This window comes from Pantherophis guttatus, chromosome 1 (assembly GCF_059756535.1).
Source record: "Pantherophis guttatus breed Tessera chromosome 1, ASM5975653v1, whole genome shotgun sequence".
NCBI lineage: Eukaryota > Metazoa > Chordata > Lepidosauria > Squamata > Colubridae > Pantherophis > Pantherophis guttatus.
Genome location: NC_142063.1, coordinates 256,760,813 through 256,776,598, shown reverse-complemented (window position 1 = coordinate 256,776,598; position 15,786 = coordinate 256,760,813). Strand labels below are relative to the sequence as shown.

Below are 15,786 nucleotides of genomic sequence, written 5' to 3'. Positions count from 1 at the left end.
CTGATCCAACCTTAGCATGAAAGATCCAATCTTAGCATGGAATATACATATATTACAATATTACAATATATTACAATATGGTCATTATTTTTTGAAGTGGAAGAAGCAATCTCTCTTGATTCAGATCAAGGATTCAGGATTCATATTAGCCTCTTTTAACATTTGGGAATAATATTAATTTCAGATCCACTATCTGAAGGACACCAGGTTGGAGAAGATAATCTAAAGTGTTTTCTCCAGCTACCTGGAGAAGGTATAGTAGCTCAGAGATGGCAAAAGCTATGCATACAAATTAAATCACTATATCTCCAATCCAGGCTAGAAAAATCTCCCCTCCAACTCAACTTGGAGATCTCATTGCCAGTTGATGTTGGCAGTTGGGGGCTAGCCAGTCACATTCAATTTAGCATATTCTGTGAATTCAGCCCCTGTGATTAATGACTTCCAAGCCGACAGAAAATTTCCCCAGTTCCATCAAGAAGTGTTAGGATTACAAGGCATGTTGAAAGAACCACAACTTCCCAATCTTGCCTACTCAGTTTGCCTATACTGAGAAACTTCAGTTCTCCACCCCTCGCCCCAAGAAATCCAAAAAACTGAATAGTCATCTTTGCAAACTTCACCCATGCTCATCTGTCTTAATGACCTTCACAGATGGATTTTCTTAGAAAGTTTGGTACACTGCACAGACAGCATAGAAGTGGTACATATAGAGGACAGAAAAACATAATAACAGAGAAAGCATGCCCCTCTGCCTTGATTGCCAAAATAATCACACACAGAACAGAAGCCTGCTTTTCTTTTCTTTATCATAACACCATTGCTTTTGACTGCCAAACCACTGAATGTTTTTTTTTTTAAAAAAGGATGGTTAATTCCAGCAGTGGAATTGCTGCAGCAAAAATAGCAGGCTACACTCCTGAATGTCTGCCCTACACATGCTGTTTTCTTTTAACTCCAAAGTACCTTAAGAGAATATGCAAATAAGCAATCTTTAAACATCAGTATGCCATTTTGGGACTATCCGCAGTATCATTCGGTGAATGAATGCTGTATTTGAATATGTTGTATTTTTCCATTCAGTAATATACTGCAGGCTATGATTACCTTGGCACTGTGCTGTGGAACGGGGCCCTCAAGATGAAACTTTGAAAATGAGTGGAAGACAGAAAAGATACAGTTTAGATTGGTTAAAGGCTCAGTATACTCAGATTGCAATGAGAAGGCCCAGAAAGAAAACTATTGAGCAGTTCAAAAGAAAATAAAGCTTGACAGTTACATACAACCTGTTGGAAACTGGCAAGGAGAAATTGGTTTGTGGCTAAAAGTATCAAAGCCGGGAGATTTCTGTTGGAAAATGTTGGAAAAAGACCTGAAGGTTTGATCTGGAGATGGTGATGGTGGAGAAAATGGCAGGACCCTGTCATGTATTTTTTTAGTTTAATTTAATGTAAATATAGCACATTTAATCTCATGGAGAATTAATTGAAATAACACCAATATAATACATTTTCAATATCAGATATGCACCAAATTCTGCATTTGAAACTGTGTTCACATAAAGAAATGTAGATTAGAGTAAAAATGTAATTTAATGGGGAAAAAGACTGTTTACAAAACTTTTATAACTGTGGACTGTATCTATTCTAAGGCAAATTGCTGTGCGAACCAAGATAAACAGAATTTTATGGCCAAAAGGAAGCATTGCAACAATCAGTAGACAGTAAAGAAGATGCTATTGTATAAAAACCCAAAATATAACCTAAAATCTCCCCCAAACTTGACTTGAATCATTCCACCACTTTGACGTTCTCCCTTCTGAGCATAATTATTCCTTTCTGGCATCCTACCCTGGGATTGAAAAATCTAAGGTTTGTTTATGAACTGTACGCAGTTAATATATAACTAGGGGGCGACTGTATGCAATTAAATATATAATTAGACAAGAAGATTACTTATAAACCTGATAGTCTATTGAATTTTTACCAGAAATAAATTTGCCCATGTTCTGCAGCAATATGAAGAATGACCTGAAGTTGATGTGATTTATGTATCTCCATCACTATCCACATCTATACCTCTGCATCCATCTCTACTACTCCCCAAATTCTCTTTTTATATATATTACCCTTTTTCCACCTAGTCTTTCATTTATTTATTTTTTACAAAAGGTAAATAAATCCAAAAACTTACTGATTTGCTGACAGTATATGAATTCCATAGTGGCATCAAGATGTCTTGACTATATGCGCTTATATATTTAATCTGGTGAAGGAGGCAGTACTTGCTGTGTTGCAGAACCTGGGGTCTTCCATAAGGCAAATTATGAGCTTCAGACTCCATTTCTAGAATATAAACCATAATTATGGTGTTTCACAATAACTGAATACAATTCTTTCCGAAATTATTATGAATTGCTCATTCAAGATTTTTTTTTTACCTTTCAGTATATTGGAAAGAACAAAACAGTTGGGAATAGCTGGAAAGCTGACCTATTTAAAACCTCACTGGGGTTTTTCCTGGTCTATGTGATACCAGAATGTTGATGACTTCTAACTTAACATTTTGAGCCAAACTCTACATCTCCCACACCCCATTCAACACTAGCAGCATTTAAAGGAAAATTGTTGAACCACTGCCAACAAAACCTGACCAAGCTGTTACTTGATTCAGAAGCAAAGCTCACTGCTCCCATTAGCAGCAGCGAAAGAATTTAAGTGGGGGAACTAAAGGGAGAAAAAAAAACAGTTTGAAGTGATGAATATCTTGGATACAGTGCTAATACACTACATATAAAACTACCTATGTTTATTGCTTTATTTTACTGCTGGATCATAGGAGCTATACAGAGCGATATGACTATAAAAATCATCGAAATAATTATCATGATTATGATGTCCAGAAAAACGTCCAAAGGACAAATGGAATTATCTTGTATCTTGCTTGTTACTCATTTCTGCAGAACACTCTGCCAGGCAGGCAGAGTTCACCAAATTAACTGAAAACTGCATGTCTCTAGCAGAAACTATCACTTTATGAATGTGCTTATGTGGTGTGTCTGTAGCTCTTTCCCTCTGCCTTATATCTTCTTTTTCTTTATCTCAGTGTTTCTTCACGTGTGGTCCAAGGACACCTGGGGGGGGCCCCAAGAACCACTCAGAGGTCTGAGAAATCAAAGTTATTTGCAAATTATTGAAGATATTTACAAAAATTTGAAATAATGCCATCCTTATCACTATTATTTTCTATTATTTTCTGAGCATGGTGGTGCAGTGGTTAGAGTGCAGTACTGCAGGCTACTTCTGTTGACTGCCAGCTGCCTGCGATTTGACAGTTCGATTCTCACCAGCTCAAGGTTGACTCAGCCCTCCATCTTTCTGAGGTGGGTAAAATGAGGACACAGATTGTTGGGGGCAAGATGCTGACTCTGTAAACCGCTTATAGAGAGCTCTGTAAAAGCACTGTGAAGCGGTATATAAGTCTAAGCGCTATTGCTATTTGTTAAAAAATATGATTTTTTTGTGTTAATACCTAACAGGTTTAATATCGGTATTTTTAACATGATTCAATGTTGGGTTTTACCAGTTCCAGATTCACCTTCCATTTCTTCCCTACAGGCTGAAGTGTAAGAGTTGAGCCTGAGTACAGCTGAAAGACACCCTGCTGCAGAAAGCCGAGGTAGCGCAGTGGTTAGGGTGCAGTACTGCAGCTACTTCAGCTGACTGCTAGTTCAGCAGATCAGCGGCTCAAATCTCACCGGCTCAAGGTTGACTCAGCCTTCCATCCTTCCGAGGTGGGTAAAACGAGGACCCAGATTGTTGGGGGCAATATGCTATTTAGTATACTGTCTTTGGTGTAAGCCGCCCAGAGTCCTCAGAGAGTGGGCGGCATAGAAATAACAATAATAACAATAATAACAATAATAACAATAATAACAATAATAACAATAATAATAATAATAATAATAATAATAATAATATCCATACATATAACCTATAGAAACAAATAAGGGTTCCTCCCTCCTCGGTGAGGGAGATGGGCAGTTAAAAAGTCTGATAAATTAATTAATTAAGGCATTCCAAGAAGGAAAAGTTCAGAAAACACTGCTCTACCTTATTCTCCCCCCCGCCCCAAAGAAAAGGATTCCTCTCCCCAAATGGTGATGCCACAATAGGTTTAAATACAAACCCACTAAAACAAAAAACCACGCTATATAAGAAGACCTTGACTTACAAGCACAATTGGTGGTTGTTAAAGGAGTTGCACCTAATTTTACAAACTTTTATGATCCTTTTTGCCATGGTTATTAATCAAATCATTGCAGTTGTTAAGCATATCTGGTTCCCACCATTGACTTTGCTTGTCAGAAGCCAGCTCAGAAAGTCACAAATGGCAACCACATAATCCTGGGACACTGCAACTGTCATAAATACATGCCAGTTGCCAAGCACCTGAATTTTGATCACATGACTAGTGGGATGTGGTAATAGTTGTAAAAGTAAGGAAATGGTTGTAAGTCACTTTTTTCAATACTGTTGTAACTACAAGTAATCACTAATCGAACAGTTATAAACCAAGGACTACCTGTAGTTTCCTTGTGTATAGTAGAATTTACATTAACTTGGGTCTTGAATAACCTGGGGATTGTACTGTATATAGCCGTGTTTTTCAAGCTTGGCAATTTTGTGGACTTCTGGGTGGCTGAAGAATTCTGAGAGTTGAAGTCCTCATATCTTAAAGTTGCCAAGTTTGAGAAACACTGGCCTATTGAATAGAATAGAATAGAATAGAATAGAATAGAATAGAATAGAATAGAATAGAATAGAATAGAATAGAATAGAATAGAATAGAATAGAATAGAGTTGGAAAGGACCTTGGAGGTCTTCTAGTCCAACCCCCTGCCCAGGCAGGAAACCCTACACCACTTCAGACAAATGGTTATCCAACATCTTCTTAAAAATTTCCAGTGTTGGAGCATTCACCACTTCTGCAGGCATGTTGTTCCACTTATTAATTGTTCTAACTGTCAGGAAATTTCTCCTTAGTTCTAAGTTGCTTCTCTCCTTGATTAGTTTCCATCCATTGCTTCTTGTTCTACCCTCAGGTGCTTTGGAGAATAGATTGACTCCCTCTTCTTTGTGGCAACTCCTGAAATATTGGAACACTGCTATCATGTATCCCCTAGTCCTTCTTTTCATTAAACTAGACATACCCAGTTTCTGCAACCCGTTCTTCATATGTTTTATCCTCCAGTCCCCTAATCATTTTTGGATTGGATTTTCCAATTGAATTTTCTATATTCTAGTAACATAACTTTGGCTTCACTAGTAATATACTTTCATGCCCATCTAATTCACTGATAATATGGTTTATTTATGCCCAGTGGGGAGTCTGTATAAGATACATATCTGATCCTGAACATTCCAGTTTCCTAGAATTCTGATAGAAATCAGTGTCATGGTGGATGCTGGAATGTTCATCTTCAGAGCCTATGATCTGTGTTTGTGTGTGTCTGTGTTAAATTTATATAGCCTTATTTGTTAAATGGAATAATTAAATTTATATAGCTTTATTTGTTAAATTGAAATTAACAAATTAATTAATTAACAATTAAATTTAGTATTTATATATTTGTTAAATTGATGTAACAAATTTATATATTTGTTAAATTTATATGTTTGAATAAAATCTCTTCTAAAAGAACTAGATTCCCAGATGGGTGCCAGAACCTGTGAATCCTTTCACTAATTATAAGTGGGTTTGTACCAGACTTACTTGCTTGATTATTGAGGTTTAATCTTGCATTCACTGCTCCCAAATCTGTTATCTGCAAATATACAAATATGGCAAAAGTCAAAAGGAAGGTTAAGCATAGATACACATTTAGTTTAGATTAAAAACATACTGAACAGAAAGCACCCACAAACTTACTGAGCTACAGTTACATCCTGAAACATCTGGACTGGGAACGGAGCCAAATGGGCATGAAAGAGGAGAAGACTGCTCTTTTGCTGCGGAGGGGTTGTAGAAAGGACTTTTTAGGAGGTGATTCAAGCTTCCATGCGTTCCATTGTTTGGAGCAGGTTTAAGTTTCAGGAGATCTGCAAAAGAAAAAAAAATGCCATTTTTCCAGTGCGCATCAAAGACTTCAGGGTTCTGATGTTTGAAGTTTGGACTGGGAAAAAAGAATTACAGAAGTATGAGATCTGGAATCTCAAATGGAGAAGTGTCGCATGAGCGTTTGACTGTGGTACTCACGACAATTCTGGAATTATATAGGCTATGTTTGAAGACTTTTACAGTTCCCACAAACTGAACAAAACAAGTTGAAAGGCCTCTTCAGGTTTTTCTTAATAATTTGCAAGATGCTATGACTCAGTACGATTTCATGTAGTATGCTTTTGTGGTAAAACTACTTTTGGAAAAGAGGAGGCATGCCTATGATAGTTGTAGTTACAAATTGTAGTTTTAAGAGAGATCGCTCTCTTTAAAAAAATCCTACAAAGATCTACCTAAGAATAATATTCCCAAGAGAGCTTAAATGGCTGTTGATACTCTCAACTGAGAATGGAGCATGCCCAAAAGCTACATATTCCATTTGCAGATGAAAAAGCAATAAAATATTTTAAGTGACCCTTTAATATCGCATTCTCTAGTTTCCTACCCCCATATGGTCAAGAGTTAAGTTTATGGGCTCCAGTGGATCACAGGGAGCGCATTGCCTCTGGACTACTGCTGCTTTTTTCAATTTTAAAAGTTTGGTTTGATTTAATGCCTTGGATGTATTATGACTAGTCCATTCCATATGTGCTCTGGTCTCAGTCTACATCAGGGTTGTCTAGGTCCCGGCCCACAGGCCAGATGCATCGTGCGCTGGGCACGCCCATGCTTGGTTTAGCAAAGGAGGAAACAGTCCTGATACATGACATGACGCCGCCATGACGACGTGAGTTTGACACCTCTGGTCTACATAGTCTGATGCACCTAGCTTGCTTTCTTTACTAGAGGCCATTCTATTTTGGGTACTTTTCTTCTAGGAAGTGAACTCTGCATATAAAGTAGATGTATTGTCTTCTGGCTCGGTTAGGCTGAGATCTCAACAGGCAACCAGTGGTGTTGTGATGCCTACCAGAATCCTTCCCTCTTTGCAGTCAACAGTTAGCAATAGAGAATCAGAGAAAGCTGGGCCTTTAACACGCAGTCAGGCTGCAGCTATGATAACGAAGCAGGAGAAAAAAACTGTTGCCCTCCAATCAGGACACAGAGTTGCAGGCTAAGCAGCATACGTCAGCAGCAGCGAACAGAGAAAAGAGACAACTCCGACCTCGCAGCAGACCCACAGCTTCTAAACTGAAAGTCGGGGCCCGATGATGACAAGTTAGAGAGCTTGTCGAAACGTTGCCAAAAAAACCTTTAAAGTGTTGGTTAGGATTTTAGCTAAAATTTTAAAAGACCTTACAAAGTGTTTTGTTAGGATTTTAGAGGATTTTGAGCTGGGATTTTAGCCAGGATTTTAAGATTTTAAGCATTTTAACTAACAGACTTTTAATGACACGGGAAAACACCCGAGATTTTAACTTTTTACATACACACACCCGCGAAAACTTGAGAAGACATGTATGTATGTATGTATGTATGTATGTATGTATGTACGCATATATGTATGAATGTATAAACACTATCTATCTATCTATATATCTATCTATATATCTATCTATATCTCTCTCTATATATATATAAAACACTTTATATATATAAAATGTTTTTCTATCGAATACCTAGTCTACCCCAACATGTGGGAGGAGCCCTCAAGCAGTCGCATTCATGACAATGCCCCCTCCCATATGATGGGATAGACCAGGTGTCTTGATAGAAAAACACTTAATCTTTCCCCTGGCTCAAGATGATGAAGGGAGGAGAACTTGTGGCTCAGAAGGTTAATTCAACTGCCTAACATGTAGGAAGCCCAAGTTCGAATCCGAGTAAGGGTATGGCTAGCTGATGAAAGCTAAAAAGCTTGAAATAGATCTATACTAGTCTCCCTTTATTTCTTTATCAGCAAAATATAAATTTGGTATAAAATGGTTTGTCGTGAATGCGACTGCTTGGAGCTGAAAGGCGAAAGGGATTTGTGTGTATGTGTGTGTGTGTGTGTATGCAAGTCTTGGCGTATTCGGGTCTTTTTCCGTGTAAGATTGAGAGTATCTTGGCGACGTTTCGACGAGGTCCCACTTGTCATCTTCAGGCTGATGTCTTGTCGAAACATCGCCAAGATACTCTCAATCTTTACACAGGAAAAGACCCGAATACGCCAAGACTTGCATACCTGTACCTGTGAAAAGCTACAAAAAAATATATGTATACTATATACACACACACACACACTTTCATTAATATACACACATACACAGAGATATATAAATTATATTATTTATGGTAGTATGTTTTCTGTAATCTATGTTCTTTCAGTTAATTAATTCCATTTTGATTTTTTTTAAAAAAAATCAGATAAAAATTAGACAAGGTGTAGTTAATACTTACCACACATTAAGTTATAAAGTTCAATATTATCAAAAGACGTCACCTCATTTTTTCCTTTAAAGTCTGGCCCGTGTGCTAAAAAGATAGCCTGAACAATAACAGAAAATAGATTTATCAAATAGCTTCCAGTTTTTGTTTTTCATAAATAAAGTCAATGTTAATATAGCTTTTTAAAAAATTCAAGATATAAATGTTGTTAATTTCAGGTAATTGTGAATTAAAAGCTTTCAACTAGTTAAAAACTTAATTAATTCCTATTTTGAGGATACTCAACACAATTCACAATTTGCTTGTGCATTTACTCAGGACACCATGATCTGTATTGTAAACCTTGAATAGTTACACTGAACCTTTGCTTGGGACATAGAAATGCTTCAGCTGTTTTTCTGCTGAATGTTTTAACATTGTTAATGGGATTAAATTCAATAGAAATACTGTTTTAAGTGCAAGGAAATTACCTCTATTCAGTCTGAGGCTTGGGCATGTGGCAAAAGCAGGCAAGTTCAGAGAACCTACTGCTGTTATCTCCTTCCATTACTGTCTAGATATTTTCTTATCTTACCTTCAACTTAGATATATACATATACATGTTGGCTGCTATGGCTATAAACTACCACAATTAAGATGACGAACAATTAGTGTGGAAAATGAAATTCTCTTTTAAAAAAAAGTTTTATTGTTTTATTAATACACATTATGATGAACACATAACATACAACATTTAAATATATCCTCTTTTTAACAAGCGTTTCTTCGTGGTCTGCTTTCCACTGGAAAACGAAATTCTCAAGAATATGTGGACCTTCATGGAGAACTCTAATCATATCTGATTCAGTTGATCATGGTGTCATTCACACACTTTAATTTCCCCTTAACCATTTACTCCTCCACTCACACTGAATAACTGTTTCTGAGAACTGGGCAATCCTTTTGAACAGAACCAATGTGACATAGAAATAAACACAAAAGAGAAGTGATCAATAGATCTCTTACCTCCATACTTTTAAATTCATTGTCGTAGCCATGGGCACCACCTTTACAACGATTATAATTTTTATTCCTAAATACACATATGCATAGAATGAATATATAGCAGTCAATTAGAAATACTAAGTTTTCCAATTTAGAGTTGTTTAGAGAAGGCATTTTTTTCAATCAATGCAATGAAAATGTTTTCTTCAGCAATGGATGGCTGTTGTCATCGCTTCAAAGAAGTTGTTACTATTTATGAACTATCTCTTCAGTAATGCCCCATGAATGGGATTTATCTGATCTCAGTAAATAAAATTGTCTCTAGAGCATGGTGGTATCATACATTTACTGCAAGATGCCTGGTTGGTTAGGATTCTTTCAAGCACACACACAAACACATTAGTGGTATTAATGTATCAGCTGATGGAGAAACAAATGGGAAAATTTTTCTAGAATAGTTGGCTTCATATCATGCTTCTTTACCAATGGTGGGTTTCTACCGGTTCGCCCCAGTTCAGGCGAATCAGTAGCAGCAGCATCGGGAGGCTCCACCCACCCACCTGGATGTCATCACAGATGCTCTGCGCATGCACACACTCACAGTTCAGAACCGGTAGCGAAGGTAAGTGAAACCCACTACCAGGGTGGATTTGATTTAAATCGAGTTGATTTAAATCATGATTTAAATCACTAGTAAAAAGGCTTGATTTAAATCAACTCGATTTAAATCATAATTTTTAAAGAGCAACTGTCATCTCTGCTACTCCTTTGACCCACTGTTGACTCACCGATAGTCCCAGTGTTGCAGAGTACACAGCCTCATGCTACATAACTAAGCTCCATTTCATGCTGAATAAACTAAATTATTTATGTATCTTAAACAGAAAACTATCTTACAATAGATTTTTACCCCAAAAGTTTTTTATTAAAATAAATGCGATAAAAATAAAAAAAAATCTGATTTAAATAAAAAAAATCCAATTTAAATTTAAAAAATCTGATTTTTTTGATTTTTTTAAAAAAATCATTGATTTTTATCCACCCTGCCCACTACTGTTCTTTACACTTACACCATTGTACTACCCAGGTACACATATATGGGTATGTAACATATATACATTAGGGGCGGGTTCCAAATCCCGTCGCTACTGGTTCATTCATTCGTGCGCGTGCAGAAGCGTCCAGGTGGATGGGCGGAGCCTCCCGCCGCCACCGCTACCCGTTTACCTGATCCAGTGTGAACTGGTAGCAACCCACCACTGAAATACATGCCATTCCTTGAGAAAAGAATTAGCTCTATACCAGCACGCATCTAAGAAACATGTTTAACAGATAAAGGATAGTGATGAGTTAAAAAACTCTCATCTGTAATATCCAGTTAAAATATCTTAGATGTGAGTCTTTTCCTCTGTGGTACTGAGGAGACTTGTCCTCATATTTTGACTAACTGCATTTCCCTGAAAATATAGCTTACTCATTGAGTAATTTCTATTTAAACACCCTTAACATCTTTCTTGGATTACAATCTGGAACATAAAGGAACTTCCAGATAGTAGTTTAATGTTCTGCCCCCCCCCCTAATTCCAGATACCATTGATCATTTATTAACTTGTCATTTTAAGGCTGAGTAATTAGCAGATTTTCAACTTGGTAGTAATTTTATTCTTGAAAGGCTTTAAAAAGGGCTGGTCTTTTCTGTGGTTCCAAAATGAAGCTTGTGTGAGCCATCTGCCCTGACACTTCAATGACAAGCTGTGACATGTACCATCACTGCCCAAATATGTTAAGGAAGTCTGTGCACAAAAAGAGTCAGTCTTAATCACTTTCTTTCCCAGTTCAATCATAATTAGGATGGTTTTAGAGAGGGATCCCAAAAGTGCTTTTCTTTTCTTTCAAGAGGCAGCTGGACTTTCTGGTTCTTCTCATCCAAGAAACTTCTTTAGCTCTAGAAGAAGAAGAAAGCACCTTTGGGACAACCATGTCCTGGATGACTGAGAATCTCCATGATATTTAGAGAGGGATGTTTCCCTAGTGTGAATAATAGGAGAGAAGCAGGACCCAACCCTCTTCTCCTAGATCACATATTCTTTGCAAAAATTCTGATTACCAATGAAAAATTAAGTCACAGTGATTTTGTGATTGACTGCATGCCTCAATGTGGTGTCTAATTTTTTGGTCCTACACATATAAATTCCAACCTGGAACTCTTAATTTGGTCTTCCAACTCCAAAACATTTTCTACCTCTTTTCTTGGAGACATTCTATAAGCAAACAATACAGGATAGCAACTTGCCTGTATTTTTAAAAATACAGATTTTTAAAAATCTAAATCACTTTTGGGTGTAGATGCAGGCAGTGGTGCTGTCAGTACTGCACTAAGGGGAAGTATGTGAAAGAGGTGTACCAATCTCAGCAGGACTTGTTGACTATCCTTGGAAGTAAATGAAATAATGGGCCTCGACAGGTAGTCCTCGACTTACAACAGTTTGCTTAGTGACCATTCAAAGTTACAATGGCACTGAAAAAGGTAATTTATGAGCATTTTTCACACTTACGACCATTGCAGCATCCCGGAGTCACACGATTTACATTTGGATGCTTGACAACTGACTCATATTTATGACAGTTGCAGTGCCCCGAGGTCATGTGATCCCCATTTGCAACCTTCTCACAAGCAAAGTCAAAGAGGAAACCAGATTCACTTAACAACCATGTTACTAATTTAACAACTGCAATGATTCACTTAACAAATGTGGCAAGAAAAGTCGTAAAATGGGGCAAAACTCACTTAACAAATTTCTCACGTAACAACATACATTTTGAGCTCAACTGTGGTCGTAAGTTGAGGACTACCTATAATGACCAGCATTTCTAAATTCTAAATTCTAAGTGCAACACTACCAGAGGAACCAATGCCATGGAGATAATCGTGTTTGGTTATTCAGATGGAAGCATTTTATGAAAAGCAGGGCTGTTTTAAAGTTGAACTTGATAAACTGTAAGTTGATTCAAAATTGCACTTCAAGAAAGGAAGTCATGGACAATCTATGACAATTATATGCTATATAAGTTTTATGATAACATTTCCTTTGGGAATGCAATTGCCAAAAGCAGGCATCCCAACATGATCTCAACCATGCAACTTAGGAGATTCTCTAATCAAGATAAAAGGGAGAGATGTGGGCTATCATTATTGTAAAAGAAAGTGACATAATAAAGAAGAATGTGGACTTTATAGAGGTGGGGTTCCTGTAACAGACACAAAAAATAAGGCCAAATGTCCTTAAAAAAATGTCAAGCCTGCACAGGGATTACAAAAACAAAGTAAAATACAAACAACGGAACAGACAGATTAGCCTTCCTTTGATTTGCAAAGGAAAACAAGATCTATTTTGTCTAGGTTCGGTGAGAGTTTTATTTTTCAGATGCTATTGAATGCCCTATTTTAAATTTTGCCTCACTTTAAATTATTTTGTAATTTGTTCCAAAGACAGTTATAACAGCCTTTTGGATGTATTAAAGACTTATCAAGTTTTCAATATTAAATAATGCCACAATCTCTAATTTCTCTAATTTCTTTTGGAAGTTTTTTTCCCCACCAAGAGACAAATCCTGTTTGGAACATCTGGTTTCATCTCTAGCAACAAACTCCAGAAATAAATCACAGCTATAACATTATGAGGTTGCCAATGCCTTTCTCAATAATCATGCTAGATGATCATGTTATTTATGTAACATGTGGCACATAGTTGTATGATCTAATTCACTTTTTTTTTTTTTTGGATCTACTAAGCAATGAAAGGAATCTAAGTGCCTCAGTTTTTTGGAAAATAACAGGATGTCATAACGTAATAATTCTTCTGAATTGGCTGGAACTACTCCAGAATTACTCAACAAGAAAAGTATATGTATTTCCTTGCAGATAATTCGTAATATGAATTATATGATAATATGAATTATCTTTTTCCACTTATTTAGGAAATTAATTTCCTATAATTTCATTATAATTTGTTTACAGGGAAATTAAAATAACAACAACAACAGTAAAAGTAATAAACTAAAAAAAAGAGTAAAATTAATTAGCACAATTTTTTAAAAAAACTAGGCTGAATGCAAAGGGTGTCTCTTAATGCCAAACTGACCAAAGACAGGACTTCAAGCAAGGAGAAAATTCCATATGCAAACTGTGTAAACCCGAAGGATTCTTCGGAATGCAGTCTTATAAAAGTTGCTGATTTACAACTTTCAGCATCGCTGAGAATTAGCCTTTGTTATCAGGGCCACAGAGCAGTTGTTTTCCATCTCTGCTTTATCTAATTTCCGCCTGCCTACTCCTGGCCATCAGATGAACTCAGGAAGTACAAAGTTCAAAACGCTTGAGACTGTAACTTCACCTATCATCCTTCTTCCTATAGTGACAGCAAACTATAGGAAGAGCAAGGTGTTGGTTTAAATATTATTATTCTGATCCTAAAATTTACTATTGACAAAGACAAAGCCCTGGTGGGATTACCCTCTCAAACGTTTGGATTTTGAGGCATACAGCAGAGGACTGGGATAAGGAGGTCATTGAGGAGAAGTCAGTCATTTTTCTATACAGGTAGTCCTCGACTTACAACAGTTTGTTTAGTGACCGTTCGAAATTACGACAGCACTAAAATAATTGACTTACAACCGTTTTTCACACTTACAACCATTGCAGCATCCCTATGGTGAAATGATCAAAATTCAGATGTTTGGCAACTTTATGACGGTTACAGTATCCCAAGGTCATGTGATTCCCTTTTGCGACCTTCTGACCAGCAAAGTCAATAGGGAAGCCAGATTCACTTAACAACCATGTTACTAAGTTAACAACTAGAGTGGTTCCCTTAACAACTGTTTCAAGAAAGGTCGTAAAATGAGGCAAAACTCACTTAACAACTCTCTTGCTTAGCAACAAAAATGTTGGGCTCTATTGTGGTCATAAGTTGAGGACTACCTCTATTCTGTCTCTTCTCACAAGAGGAACCAGCCTTGCAATCATTTCTAACTCAGGAAATAAGCCTTCTGCGGACTTGTTATCATTTCAGCCTAACAGAAGTCTGTCAGAAATCTTTCATAATTCAGATCTATAAAGCACTTCCAGGCTAAATGAACCTGGTCATAATACAGGTTATGATTTCTAAATAAAGCTTCATCTGGCTTTAGAATATTGCTGAGACAAGATCCCTCTATTATCCTATGAGAAGAAATACAATCACCTGCAGAAAGTGTTTTTCTCTCTTCATTTGTCTTGATCTTATCTATCCTTATCTGTCACGCCTGAATTTCCATATAGGTTTCATGCAGTCACCGAGGACAACATATTAATCCTCAGAGCATTTGGAATCAAGTAGATAATAAAAATAAAACTTCTACATTTATAAGTAAATAAATGTACATATTAAAAATAACATTTTGCTGCCTTCCTACAGTATATCTAAAACTGGCTCCATTTTATCATTTAATCAAAAGCTAAGTGATGTCTACATGTTGGTCTTTATACGGTACCTCACGGCCAGCCACTTTTGATCAACCATCAGATTAACTTTGTCAATACGAATGTTGTTAGCAAAGTGTAGTCTCTTTGGAAGGTCTTTGGCCAAGTAAGCTTTAAAGTGCTGTTTTGGCTTTTGGCACTGAAAAGGTGAAAGTGAAATGATAAGTTTTGCAGCATCACAGAATTAAAAAATAAAATATAAAAAAAAACATGTTTTCAATGCAACTATCGCTGTGTTGTCGATCTTACTTTCTTTGCAAAAGGACCTTTTGTAAATTCTTCAAAAGAATCTCTATAAACAAGAATCCGATTGATAAAGGAATACTAGACTACTTTTTGTTATGCTTTACAGTGAATCCAATAGGTGGATGAAATGCTCCACGACCACAAGCCCAGTTAATTACTTCAATGTATAGGGCTCTATGTGTGTGTTGCTTGTGTTGTGGGGTGGGGTGGGGTGTGTGTGTGTGTGTGTGTGTGTGTGTGTGTGTGTGTGTGTGTGTGTGTATTTTCTGTCAATCTATCACTAGTCGTCAATTTAGAACCATAAGGGAATTTGTTCATTAAGGTCATAATTAGTGACAGTTGTAACATGGGTCATAAAACATGACTGACCCAATTTTGCAACCTTTTTTGTGGTGGTTGTTAAATGAATCATTATGTTTGAGACATTGCAAATAGCAATTACAGATAGTCTGATTACCAAGTGCCCAAAGTGTAGTCATTTGACCATGGGGTGTTAGCTCACAAAC

The 15,786-nt window shown here is 36.8% G+C and overlaps 1 protein-coding gene across 2 annotated transcripts in view; it reads right to left on the bottom strand.

Moving 5' to 3' along the window:
• The window catches only part of ENPP3 (ectonucleotide pyrophosphatase/phosphodiesterase 3), a 75,622-nt gene that overhangs the window by 14,725 nt on the left and 45,111 nt on the right, over positions 1-15,786 (bottom strand). For both annotated transcript variants that reach the window (XM_087882802.1, XM_034418821.3), the window contains 6 exons: positions 15,046-15,173; positions 9,535-9,601; positions 8,542-8,629; positions 5,932-6,101; positions 5,776-5,827; positions 2,194-2,345 (listed from right to left, as the gene is read on the bottom strand). In XM_087882802.1, the coding sequence (XP_087738928.1) occupies positions 2,194-2,345; positions 5,776-5,827; positions 5,932-6,101; positions 8,542-8,629; positions 9,535-9,601; positions 15,046-15,173 (657 nt within the window). The remainder of the gene's footprint in view (positions 1-2,193; positions 2,346-5,775; positions 5,828-5,931; positions 6,102-8,541; positions 8,630-9,534; positions 9,602-15,045; positions 15,174-15,786) is intronic.